The sequence below is a fragment of the Bos indicus x Bos taurus genome, chromosome 19 (genome assembly GCF_003369695.1).
Source record: "Bos indicus x Bos taurus breed Angus x Brahman F1 hybrid chromosome 19, Bos_hybrid_MaternalHap_v2.0, whole genome shotgun sequence".
Classification (NCBI taxonomy): Eukaryota; Metazoa; Chordata; class Mammalia; order Artiodactyla; family Bovidae; genus Bos; species Bos indicus x Bos taurus.
Genome location: NC_040094.1, coordinates 29,351,930 through 29,365,237, shown reverse-complemented (window position 1 = coordinate 29,365,237; position 13,308 = coordinate 29,351,930). Strand labels below are relative to the sequence as shown.

General features: G+C 52.1%; 1 protein-coding gene across 2 annotated transcripts in view; it reads left to right on the top strand.

Annotated features, from left to right (window-relative positions):
- The window catches only part of PIK3R6 (phosphoinositide-3-kinase regulatory subunit 6), a 49,390-nt gene that overhangs the window by 18,426 nt on the left and 17,656 nt on the right, over positions 1-13,308 (top strand). The window contains exons 3-9 of one of the 2 annotated variants that reach the window (XM_027518304.1): positions 1,765-1,848; positions 2,159-2,250; positions 2,952-3,020; positions 3,729-3,861; positions 4,004-4,073; positions 5,148-5,283; positions 12,514-12,679. In XM_027518304.1, the coding sequence (XP_027374105.1) occupies positions 1,765-1,848; positions 2,159-2,250; positions 2,952-3,020; positions 3,729-3,861; positions 4,004-4,073; positions 5,148-5,283; positions 12,514-12,679 (750 nt within the window). Of the gene's footprint in view, positions 1-1,764; positions 1,849-2,158; positions 2,251-2,951; positions 3,021-3,728; positions 3,862-4,003; positions 4,074-5,099; positions 5,284-12,513; positions 12,680-13,308 lie in introns of both variants that reach the window. The other variant, XM_027518303.1, reaches the window with a different exon arrangement.

Below are 13,308 nucleotides of genomic sequence, written 5' to 3'. Positions count from 1 at the left end.
CTGGAAAGTGATGGATTTCACAGCCCGACAGCCCCAAGCTCCTGGATCCCTTAAACTCCTTGTAGTGGGAGATGAGTTAGGTGCATTTTCGCAGCTACCACACTTTCCAAATGTCAGTTACCATCTCCAGAGTTTTGCCATGTCAGCACACTGCTGTTAAAGGGAAAAAAAAAAATTCTTGACACTTGTTAAAATCCTAACGGGCTTCCCTGGTGGCTCAGTGGCAAAGAATCCACCTGCCAGTGCAGGAGACTGGGGTTCAATTTCTGGTCCGGGAAGATCCCACGTGCCAAAGGAGCAACCATGCCTGAGTGTCACAACTACTGAGCCTGCACTCTGGAGCCCTTGAGTCTGCAGCTCCCGAGCCTGCACGCCGCCAAGTACTGAAGCCACACACCCTAGAGGCCGTGCTCTGCAACCAGAGACTAGCCCCCTGGTCGCCACAACTGGAGAAAAGCCCACAGCAACAAGGAAGGCCCAGCACAGCCAAAAATTAATAAAAAAGTAAAATTATATATGTATAAAAAAAAAGCCCTAAGGAAGACTTTATTCAAGATGATTGCAATAGAGGAGGGGGATGAGGCTCAGCTCTAAATAAGGCAAAGACGTAAGGGGATTTGCAGTCAACAAACAGAGGGAGAGGTTGGTGGGTGGAAAACTATACTAACAAAGGACCTCAGGGCTGGGGGATTCTCGATAGACGGTCCTAACAGGACTCTTGCTGGAGGCAGGTTGAGGAGTTACCCATCAAAGGTGGGGAATAGAGAATTTGATAATTGAGCCGGGGCTTCTCGAATGACTGGCAGAAGGACTCATTCTAAAACTGGGCTGGGAGGCCAGGGACAGGACAGGGGCTATGCTGAGAGCCTAGCAGAGAACAAGGCTTCGAGGATCCCGAGTTTGGTCAGGGAGGGAGTCGTTGTCACCTCCTGCCATTTATCTCATGTATTTCTTTACTGCTACTGCTAAGTCACTTCAGTCGTGTCCGACTCTGTGCGACCCCAGAGACGGCAGCCCACCAGGCTCCCCCGTCCCTGGGATTCTCCAGGCAAGAACACTGGAGTGAGTTGCCATGTCCTTCTCCAATGCATGAAACTGAAAGTGAAAGTGAAGTCGCTCAGTCGTGTCCAACTCCGAGCGACTCCATGGACAGCAGCCTATCAGGCTCCTCCGCCCATGGGATTTTCCAGGCAAGAGTACTGGAGTGGGGTGTATTTCTTTAAGTTGACTTGAAATTTTAGCCTCTTCATACTAGTTGAGGAACTAGTTACATATTTTTTCTATATATTAAAATTAGCACACAGTTTCTCAGATTTGGGGATCACCTGTGTACCACTGAAAAGTGTCTCATGGGACTTCGCTGGCAGTCCAGTGGTTAAGGCTCTACGCTTCCACTGCAGGGGACAGGGTTTGATCCCTGGTAAGGGAACTAAGATCCCGCATGCCTCATGGTGCGACCAAAAAGAAACAAGTGGGATTGTCCCACATATCTCTGGCAGTATATATACCTCGCCCTGAGATACTCTGGTTGTACAAAGAACACAAACATGCTGATCAAAAGGCTGTTTTCCAGCCCTGGCCAGGATGCAGGCTGCCAGCTCTAAGTTGATTGCTTCTGGGCTCCTTTTGAGGCTTGACGAAGAGGCTAAGGACATTCTCAGGGGAAGAGGAGGTTGTGGGGGAGGATAAGGCTGGGGCAGCTGAGCCTCAGAGCTCCCAGCCTGAAAGCCTCCCCGCCCCCACCCCCTCTACCCCCAACCCCAGATGTGGAGCTGGATCTCCAGCGGAGCGTGCAGGCTGTGCTCCGAGAGCTCAGCGCCCAGGCCCCTGCCCTGCAGAGCAACCGAGGTAAGAACCAGCAGTCCTCCGTGAGCTCTGTTGGCTCCCCCACTACCCCGTCACCGCCCCAGCCAGCTCTGCCCATGCATTCTCAGGAAAGCGCCCCGACCCGGAGCTCACAGGATGAGGGGGACTTCCAGCCAAGCCTCCATCCTGCTGGAAGTCCTTGGGGCCTGCCACGGTCTCTGGGAGGGTGAGCCAGTGGGCAGAGAAGGCATCCAGGTCCTTCAGGCGGTGGGGGGCAGGGTCAGACCTGGGGCTCTGGGGCTCCAAGTCTCAGGGTCCTGTTCAGCACTGCTCCCACCCTCTCCCGGCCCAGGCATGTGGAGGTGGTCCCTGCACAAGAAAGTTGAGCGGGATCCTGGGAAGAGCCCGATGCTGGTCCGCATCCTGCTCAGAGAGCTGGAGAAGGTGGGTTCTCGCTCAGAGAGTTGGGGAAGGTGGGTTCTCACTCAGAGAGAGGGTGGGTTCTTGTTTGGAGAGCTGGAGAATGTAGGTTTTGGGGCTTCCAGGAGGGGATGAGAGCAAGAAGGGCCATGTCTGCCCATCAGCCCCACGTTCCCTGCACTCTGGTCTTTTGGTTTCTACCATATTTCTCCCTCTCCTGTACTTTCCCATGAGCAATAGTATCTGCACATTGATTCCCACTGTTTGACTTGAGTTAACATCTTTCAGAAAGAATCTCTAAAACACCACCATAAATGGAAAACCCATGTCACTCAACAGAAACAAAAAGCTCCTATAAACATAAATGTATAACTACTAAGAATTGTCAAAGTTATAATCATCCTTCTCACCACCCAGTGCTCTACGCCTGGGAAAGCTGCACTCAAAGGGGCCTCCAGGCTGGGGACTCACCTGCCCTTTGCTGCCAGCTGCTGCCCCTCCCCCATGGAGGTCCCTGTTCCCCTCCCCCCACACCTGGGCTCCCGCACCTGTGTGCCCTCCCCACCCCCACTGCTCTTCTTCTGCCAGGGCAGGCTCTGGCCCCTTTTCCACACCCCTTGGCCTGGTGGGACACTGCCTTCCACCCCATCTCCCACTGGGATGAAGCAAGTCCCCCTGCCAGCCTCCAGCCCCCTCCATGCCCTGTGCTCTCTCCTGTCTTCCAGGCAGAAAGTGAGGACGCCCGCCACATCATCATTCCTTTGCTGCACACTCTAATGTACGTGCTCACTAAGGTGAGCTGGGGCTGAGGGTCTGGGTGGTCCTGGTGACCCGCAAGTGACTGGGCTGGACACCCAGGAAACACCAGGTCTCTGCCTGGCAAGCCTGGAAGAACTCTAGTACTGCCTGCCCCTACCTGACTTCCTCCCTTAGCCCTGTCCTTGCCCTGAAACACGAAGACATGAAACTGGGGAGGTGGGGGGCAGGGGGTAAAGGTGCAACCCCAACAGAGCAGAAGCGTTGGGAGGAGAGTTGATTTGCCGGAGGAACAGGATGGGGATGAATTCCCATCTTGATAAACGTGAATGGAGTGTCTTGCATGAGTGCATACTAAGTCGCTTCAGTCGTGTCTGACTCTTTGCAACCCTATGGACTGTAGCCCACCAGGCTCCTCTGTCCATGGGATTCTCCAGGCAAGAATACCTGCGTGGATTGTCATGCCCTCCCCAGGGGATCTTCCCAACCCAAGGATTGAACCCATGTCTTTTGCATCTCCTGCATCGGCAGGCAGATTCTTTATTACTAGTGCCACCGGGAAACCTGAATGGGGTGTCAAGAGGGGAGGAGTCTTAGAGATGATGGGAGAAGAAGCTAAAGGTGTAGACTTGAGAGGGAAGTGTGAGCCCAGGTCTCTGGCTCTTCTCCCATCCCATCAGCCCACCCCAGCCAGGGCCCTTTGTGACCCAGGGCTCTGGGCACCCTGACCGCTCCCTCTCACCCAGGCTACAGGCATCACAGAAGAGCTCCACCGGAGAACATATGCCTTTTGCACGAGGTTGCTGACCCTGCCCGCCCCCTACTGCACGATTGCCCTGGACTGTGCCATCAGGCTGAAAACGGAGACGGCGGTCCCAGGTGAGAGCACCCCCAGCTCCACCTGAGGTCTCGCCTTCCTCTCACGATTCCAGGCAGCTCGAAAGCTCCAGCAGCTTCTGGGAAAGTGGGGAACAGGGGCCAGAGACTCAGGGACTGGTTGGCTGAAGCAGTTGCTCTGCAGGGACGCTGTACCAGAGGCTGGTCATTGCCGAGCAGAACCTGACGAGTGAGCTGTACCCCTACCGGGAGAGGTGAGTGGCCTAATCCAGTGTGCTGCCGCCGGGAGGATGAGCCAGGAGGCTAGACGGAGAGGAGCCCCAGCAGAGCTGCTCATTTGTCCAGCCGTGGGGGATGTCCTCCAGGGGGGAAGGGACGTCCTCCAGGGGGAATGGGGTGTGTCCTTCCTTGGAGGTCCCGAAGAGCAGTCAGGTCTTTCTTCTTGGCCTGGATTCAGAGCTTCTCCGCTCATATGCAGAACATGGATGTGAGCCCTGGGCCACGCTGCGGTTCCATGGCTCCGCCTTCAGCCTGCCCTTGGCTGTGATGTAGCTTCAGGCAGCCGGGAGTGGCTCCAGGATTTAAGTAGTTCAGGCCACAATCACACCATGAGGTCTGGGCTGTGAGTGCAGCCCCTTTTGATAAGATTGAGGACACATCCGTTGCTTGTGCTGGAGAGAGCAGCTGGTGGGGTTGGGGGTGGGGCAGGGAGTGCAGAGCCTCCTCCCCGCAGGTAGCTCTGCTAACCTGGTACTAAAAGGGGCAGCCTGGGGCTCAGTGTTCATGGAAGTGCGGGGAGTGGAAGGGACCCAGAGGACCTGGCATCAGAGAGCCTGGGTGGCAGTTGGGTACGGAGGAAAGGGTGGGTGAGGCTGGTTTTCTGGTATGATGAAGGCGATGAGAGATGGGGCTCACTTAAGGTTTGGAGTTCCAGTTTCAGTGAGAAGGATATACAGTCCCTCCTGGAGGATAGCGGGGTCACTGGGGCAAAACGCTGAGGCGGAGAGTGACATTTCAGTTGGAATTTCCCTAGACAGGAGACTAGAGGGTCCCCAGAAGGACCAGGTGCCCCCCCAAAGGACTGTGCCTGCTCTTCTTTGCCACAGTCCCCACCGCTGCCTAGCGTTATCCCTCCCTAGACTTTTGAACTTGAAGCTCCTGTTTTTGGAGGAAGTAAACAACTTGGGAGGAGTCTGCAAGGCTCTGAGGGTGCCCCTCCAGTGGCCCTCCTCCCCACGGTCACCCTCATCAGCCCCTGGCCCCCCCACCTCTGCCCTCAGAGTGTTCCTCTTCGTGGATCCTGAGCTGGTGTCTCCCTCCGTGTGCAGTGCCCTTCTGCTGGAGATCGAGGCGGCCAGCGGGCAGCAGACGCCGGAGGCCTGCATGCGCCACGTGGTCTCCCACGCCCTGCAGGCAGCGCTGGGGGAGGCCTGCCATGCAGGCGCGCTGCAAAGGAAGCTGCTGGTAAGGTCACTGCCCTGCTCACCCACATCCGTTCTCCTCTGTCCGTACCACCTTTTCCCCCTTAAGCCAAACATAAATACACATTCACTAAGGAAAATTGGGGAAAAAAATGCAGATGAGCCAAGAAAGAAAATAAAAATCACTCGCACCCCTCTACTCAGTCATGTTAGCAATTAACATTTGGTATATTTCATGAATAATAATGATGGTGGCCATCATAAAAACCACTTTTTGTTTTCAAAAAATATTTATTTATTTGGCTGCATTGGGTCTCAGCTGCAGCACACGGGATCTTCTAGTCGGGGCATGCGGGATCTAGTTCTCTGACCAGGGATGGAACCCAGGCTCCCTGCTTTGGGAGTAAAAGAGTCTTAGCCACTCGCCCACCAAGGGAATCCCAGAACCAGTTTGTTGAACGTCTCTTGGGTTCCAGGTACCATGTAGACATTTTACATGTGTCACCTTAAAACACTACTACACTGTGAAATGGATGTACTTATCAAAACAGAGGCACAGAGAAGCCAATCACCTCCCTGCGGTGACACAGATAAGAAGTGGCTCTGCCTGGATGTGAACCCAGGTCTATCTGACTTCAAGCCTGTGTTTGGTTGCCTTCCAGCCCCACCCCTCCCCCATCACTGAAATATGCCATATGGAAATGTTTTCCTTGGAAAGCTGTGCTTCTAATGAGGCAGAGAATTCCCTCTCGTGAACATGCTGTCATTCCTTTAACTGGTTTAACTAGTCCCTTGTTCTTCTTGTGGGCATTTAGTTTATTTCCTAGCTTTCCTTTCTGACTCTGCCTCTCTGACAGCTCAGTTGGTAAAGAATCCGCCTGCAATGCAGGAGACCCCAGTTCGATTCCTGGGTTGGGAAGATCCCCTGGAGGAGGGACAGGCTACCTACTCCAGTATTCTGGCCTAAAGAATTCCATGGAGTCACAAAGAGTCAGAAACGACTGAGCGACTTTTACTTTCACTGTTCACTAGCTTTTCTCTCTGACTCAGCCTCAGCCCCTATCCACAGCCAAGACCACAGCAGATAGACATTCTCTGGCCAGGGTGGCCCCAGGTGCTGGATTTCTTGGGCAGGGGAGGATGCCAGAAGGGCCAGTCGGAGTCTGCACAGGGTGGGGCAAGGTGCCGGCCCTGGGGAAGGTGGATTGGCGGGTGGCTCTGTGGTGCAGTGCTGCCGCTGCAGAAGGGGCTGGCTCCAGAAGAGGGGTTGCCCTTGAGGGGTCCACGATCCTCTGCTTGTCCTGCCCCAGGAAGTGGGTGTCTGTTCTTTCTTTGCCCGTCAAAACACACTGGAGGCATTACTCTTCCTCCTCTTGTGTTCCATTCTCCGTATCCTGAGCCCTACATCTTTGATCCTTCCTTTGATGCGTGTCTTTTGTGTTCAGTTCACTCATGTCTGACTCTTTGCGACCCCATGGGCTGCAGCACACCAGGCCTCCCTGTCCATCACCAGCTCCCGGAGCTTGCTCAAAGTCATGTCCATCAAGTCAGTGATGCCATCCAATCATCTCATCCTCTGTTGTCCCCTTTTCCTCCTGCCTTCAGTCTTTCCCAGTATCAGGGTCTGTTCTAAGGAGTCAGTTCTTCACATCAGGTGGCCAAAGTATTGGAGCTTCAGCTTCAACATCAGTCCTTCCAATAAATAATCAGTGTTGATTTGCTTCAGTATTGACTGTTTTGATCTCCTTGCAGTCCAAGGGACTCTCAAGAGTCTTCTCCAATACCATAGTTCAAAAGTATCCATTCTTCAGCACTCAGCTTTCTTTATGGTTCAACTCTCACATCCATACATGATTACTGGAAAAAACCATAGCATTGACTAGACAGACCTTTGTTGGTAAAGTAATGTCTCTGCTTTTTAGTATGCTGTCTTGGTTGGTCATAGCTTTTCTTCCAAGGAGCAAGTGTCTTTTAATGTAGTAGCTGCAGTCACCATCTGCAGTGATTTTGGAGCCCCCCCCCCAAAAAAGTCTGTCACTGTTTCCACTGTTTCCCCATCTATTTTCCATGAAGTAATGGGACCAGATGCCATGATCTTAGTTTTCTGAAGGTTGAGTTTTAACCCAACTTTTTCACTCTCCTCTTTCATGTCCATCAAGAGGCTCTTTAGTTCTTCTTCACTTTCTGCCATAAGGGTGGTATCATCTGCATATCTGAGGTTATTTATATTTCTCCTGGCAAACTTGATTCCAGCTTGTGCTTCATCCAGCTTGGCATTTCTCATGATGTACTTTGCATATAAGTTAAATAAGCAGGGTGACAATATACAGCCTTGACGTACTCCTTTCCCAATTTGGAACCAGTCTGTTGTTCCATGTCCAGTTCTAACTGTTGCTTCTTGACCTGCATACAGATTTCTCAGGAGGCAGGTCAGATGGTCTGGTATTCCCATCTCTTTAAGAATTTTCCACAGTTTGTTGTGATCCACACAGTCAAAGGCTTTAGCATAGTCAATGAAGGAGAAGTAGATGTTTTTCTGGAATTCTCTTTCTTTTTCTATGATCCAACGGATGTTGGCAATTTGATCTCTGGTTCCTCTGCCTTTTCTAAATCCAGCTTGAACGTCTGGAAGTTCTCAGTACGCATACTGTTGAAACCTGGCTTGGAGAATTTTGAGCATTACTACGCTAGCATGTGAGATGAGTTCAGTTGTGCAGTCGTTTGAACTTTCTTTGGCAATGCCTTTCCTTGGGATTGGAATGAAAACTGACCTTTGCCAGTCCTGTGGCTACTGCTGGGTTTTTCAAATTTGCTGGCATATTGAGTGCAGCACTTTCACAGCATCACCTCTTAGGATTTGAAATAAACCTTAAACTGTGTCGGCTGCTTTCTGTCACCTTTTCTCTAAAAGCACCATCCACACCATTCCTTTGTGGTTGCCCACTGCTTGGACCCGCTGAGGGCTCTCGACTCACTTCTCCCACCTCACCATCTGGACGTCTCTCTTTCTGTAACAGTCCTTTTGGGGATTCACTGCACACAGCTACATGATGGAGGAATGCACCCCCAACTTGTACCTAAGCCCCAGATTTATTTATTTAGCTATGCTGGATTTTAGTTGTGGCATGTGGGATCTACTTCCCTGGCCAGAAATTGAGCCCAGACCCCCTAGTGGGGGTGGCTTTTAGCCACTAGACCACCAAGAAAGTCTCCCCAGGCTGGTTTTAGCACAGACACCGAAGGCCCCTACTGTGGGCTGCTGTCCTGTCTCCCTGCACTCAGCCATGGCTCTCAGGGAGAGGGGAGGGGAACACTGACCAGCCTTCCTGACCAGAGTTCATCAGCTGACCCGGCAGTCCCCGTGCGGCCACCTGCGGCTCTGCAGATGGTTTCTGGTCACCAAACAGGCCGTGGTCAAGTCGCCATTTTGACACAACAATGTCAGATACGTCAGTGTTGCAGGAAGCGGGATCCCTTCCAGGGTCCAAGAGTGGACTCTTGTCCAACGCTGGGAAATGAGTAGTCCAAGGAGACACACAAGCTTACCAAGCAAGAGACTATTGGGAAGGCACCAGGTGGAGAGCAGTAGGTAAGGGAACCCAGGAGCACTGCTCTGCCATGTGGCTCGCAGTCTAAGGTTTTGTGGTGAGGGGGTTAGTTTCGGGGTTGTTTCTGGCCAGTCAGCTTGATTGGCCCATAGTCTGACTCAGGGTCCTACCTGGTGGCACACGCATCTCTCAGCCAAGATGGACCCCAGTGCAGAGGATTCTGGGAGGTTGGTTGTCTCCACCCTGTTTTGGCCTCTCCTGAATTCTCCTGGTTAGTTTTATTGGGACCTCCTGCTGTGAGACCACTTAGGCAAGCAGGTCTCATCCTGCCTGGCCAAGGCGTGTTGTTTCAGCCAATGGTTCCCGAACATAAGAACATTGGCTTTTGTTTCTCAGTGATGCAATCAATAGAGCATCTCAGGCCTCACTCCATGACTGAATCAGATGCGCCTGGGGCTCAGGGATAATTGGCTTAGGAGTGAGGCTGGGCAGAGTCTGAGGGCATCGAGATGGGGAAGGATTGGGAGGTGCCCGGTCAAGAATGGAGTGGGGTTCAGAGCTGGAATTAATGGGTGCCTGCACTATTTTGCTACAGAAAAAAAAAAAAATGCTGAAAATGAAAGCTGTGTTTTTTTTAAGCACAGTCAGCCTGTTATGCCCTCTCCCTCACTTTATCAGAGTGTCCATTTTAAGGAATAGAGAATGGGGGGAGGGGCCAAAGAAGTGCCAGAAGAGACATAGGGACTGCATCATCAATCTGAAGTTAGAGACCCTGAGAAGCTTGGAGTTAAGGGGTCCTCAAGGGCCCCCTGGCACCCCCCACCCATTCTGGGTGCACCCAGACTGAGGCCTGGCCTGGGACGGCCCACTCCCTGAGACCCCAGCCTCCTTACCTGGAATTCTGCTCCTGGAGAAGCTGTAGGGATCCCATGTCCAGTCATACCTGCTGGCTGGAGGACAAGTGGGGCCTGGGAGAGGTGGCCCAGCCAACCACAGTCTGGTGGCTAGGCCATATCTGGCCAGCAGACCACATCCTGTCTGCGAAGGGCCTGGTCCAACCCTCAGGTAGGGAGTGGGGGAAGTAGACTGGTCTCCCCGCATGTCCACAGAGTCAGCTGACAAGGCCTCTAGGCTTGAAGGTCAGCTTGGGACGACAGTCTGTCTCTCTGACACACTGCACCGTGTTCTGCCTGCTGGAGACGGGTGTCCAGGTGGGGCTGCCCCGTGGCAGGTATCCACAAGGCTTGATCCTTCACTTCCTTTACGCCTTTACTCAGAAGTTACCGTTCACTGAGGCTCCTCTGGTCACACTATCTAAAACTTCAGCCCTCCCCTAGATTTCGCACCCACTCCCTGTTTTATTCTCATTACTGTTATTTATCATACTGTACATTTCACTAATTTTGTTTATTATTTCCCCACCCCCACTCATGCTCACATATGAAGAGATGCACTATAATATAAGCTGGGCTTCCCAGGTGGCTCAGATGGTAAAGAATAAGCCTGCAATGCAGGAGACCCAGGTTCGATCCCTGGGTTGAGAGGATCCCCTAGAAAAGGAAATGGCAGCCCACTCCAGTCTTGCCTGGAGAATTCCATAGACAGAGGAGCCTGGCAGGCTACACAGTCCATGGGGTCACAAAGAGCTGGACACGACCGAGAGACTAACACTTTCGCTATAAGCTTTCACTTTCAGTATAAGCTACATGGAGACAGGAATTTTTAAAATATTTGTTTGGCTGTACCGGGTCTTAGTTGCCACAAATGGGATCTAGTTCTCAGACCAGGGATCGAACCTAGGCCTGCTGTATTGAGAGCTTGGAGTCTTAGCCACTGGACCACCAGGGAAGTCCCCAAGACAGGGATTTTTATGTTTTGTTTACTACTGTACCCTGGAACTTAGAACAGTGCCTGGCACCTAGTGGGTACTTGGTAAATATTTAATTAATTCACTTATAATTAATTTGTAAGATGAAGCAACAAGATGAGATGGTCCCCAAGGTCCCTTCCAGCTCTGATTCCTTGTCCCTGTCATCACTTGTGTTCACTCAGTTGATCATTCAGCAGGAATTTATTAGAACCCTCAATAGTCAGAATGACCCTCTGTCCCTGAGCCCAGGAAGTTAAGACTTTGCTCAGCAGACCCCTAGCACGGAAGAAAGAACAAGTCCTGCAGTGCCCACCTGTGTCGCTTCTTTGGGTCCCGCATCCTCAGTGATGAGCTGGGATTAGGTGGGGAGTAGGGAGTAGGACACAGCCTGAGAATGGTGATCCAGGGTGGTTGTCAGGTCAGGGCAGCAGGACTGTACCCCTGGAGACGGAGCCTGCGGTGCTGGAGAGCGTGGTGCTGCTCTTTCAAAGAGGGAGTAACTCTTTCAAAACCTGTTTCTATTAAGGGGAAAGGCTCTGGTGCTTTACCCTTAGCCTCTTTTTTTGCTTTTAAAGAATTTTTTTGATGTGGGCCATTTTTAAAGTCTTTATTTAATTTGTTACACTATTGCTTCAGTTTTATGTTCTGGTTTTCTCACCCCGAGGCATGTGGAATCATAGCTCCCCAACCAGAGATGGAACCCACACCGCCTGCTTTGGAAGGTGAAGTCCTAACCACTGGACTGGCAGGGAAGTCCTCCCCTTCAGCTCTTTAGCACTCGCTAATCTACCTTTTTCAAAAGAGAAAGCAAGCTTCCAGCTCTAAAGCCTTGGCAACCCATAGTACCTGGCTAGAATTTAATAACAGAACTTTGTGATCATTCCCTGGTGGCTCAGATGGTAAAGAGTCTGCTTGCAATGCAGGAAAGCCGGGTTCGACCCCTGGGTCAGGAAGATCCCCTGGAGAAGAGAATGGCAACCCACTCCATGATTCTTGCCTGAAGAATCCCATGGACAGAGGAGCCTGGCTGGGTACAGTCCATAGGGTCGCAAAGAGTCAGACAAGACAGAGTGCTTAACACTTGTGACTAATATATTCAGCTTGCTGCTGCTGCTAAGTCGCTTCAGTCGTGTCCGACTCTGTGTGACCCCATAGAGGGCAGCCCACCAGGCTCCCCTGTCCCTGGGATTCTCTAGGCAAGAACACTGGAGTGGGTTGCCATTTCCTTCTCCAATATTCAGCTTACTTATTTTCTATTTATGAGAAGTGACTGTAGCATTTTTACTTAGAGCAGCAATATAAAGTTTCCTTTTGATATAATTTTGAACCAAAGAAAAAGTGCACCGATTTAAAGAAAAGTAATGATTATAGGTGGTATGTCAAGACAGTATAGGAGTGACAGATGTTTAGGAAATATGCAGCAAGTGATGTATTGAGCACCTACTGTGCCAGCAGATGTAATAGGGCTTGGGGAGCTGTAAACGAAACAGACAAAACTGCCACCTTCCTGGAATTTACATCCTAGTGACGGCAGAACAGTGATCCAGATGCTTGGTGACATTCCGAGCAGGGTGGGCGTCAGTGTCATCCCTGCCCCCCTGGGTTCCTGGTCGCCAGCCATCCCCCCACAACAGGAAATGAGGGGCCGAGGGGAGCCCCTCCCCCCAGTTGCAGAGAGCATCAGGCAACAGCGGGTCCCTGGATGTGGGGAGCAGAAGCTATCCTGGGGAATCTCCTCCAGGTGTCGGGGGCAGAGGGGAGGTGCCACCAGGCCTTGGGTGCACCTGCAGACTGGGAGGAGCAGGGGCGGGAGGTGCTGGGCCAAGGCTCAACCTCTGATGCTCCTTCTCGGCAGGCCAGCTCCCGCCCCGCCCTGGAGGGCTATTTCCACACCGTGGTGACAGCAGTGGAGCAGATGGCCAGAGAGCCCAGCCCTAGCCGAGAGGGCCACCTGGAGAGGCTGGAGGAGATTTACTGCTCGCTGCTGGGGCCGGCGGCCGCCGCCAGGGGGCGCTGCGGCGGTAAGAGGCAGGCGCGGTGAGCTGCGATTCGGGCACCTGCAGGGGGCGCCAAAGAGCAACTCTAAACCAGCCGGGAGTGGGCCAGTGTGGCTGAAGCTGGGGTGGGATACACAGCAGCTTCCAGGAGCCTAGGGCCTGAGGATGCTCAAGAACTTGAAGGTCTTGGGTTAATATGAAAGTGGGTAATTTGGTCATGATAACAGCTGACACCTACTGGGCACCTCCCTACACCCCAATTGCTGTTCTCAGCAGTTTACATGGTGGTTTAGATTCTATGACGTGTCCAACTCCAGCGACCCCATGGACGCTAGAATACTGAAGTGGGTTGCCATTTCCTTCTCCAGAGGATCTTCCTGACCCAGGGATTGAACCTGGGTCTCCTGCATTGCGGGCAGATTCTTTACCGACTTAGCTACAAGGGAAGCCCTTGAAACAGTTTGCATAGATTAAATCAATTAATCCTCACAGTAAATTACTTATGAAATAGAAAGCATTATCTCCATTTTACAGATGAGAAAACTGAGTTAGAAAGAGGCTATAAATCTTGCCCACGGTCACCTACCTCCTAAGTAGCTGAACTGAGATTCAAACACAGGCTGTCTGGTTCTTAGGTGTGTGGTGTTAGTTGC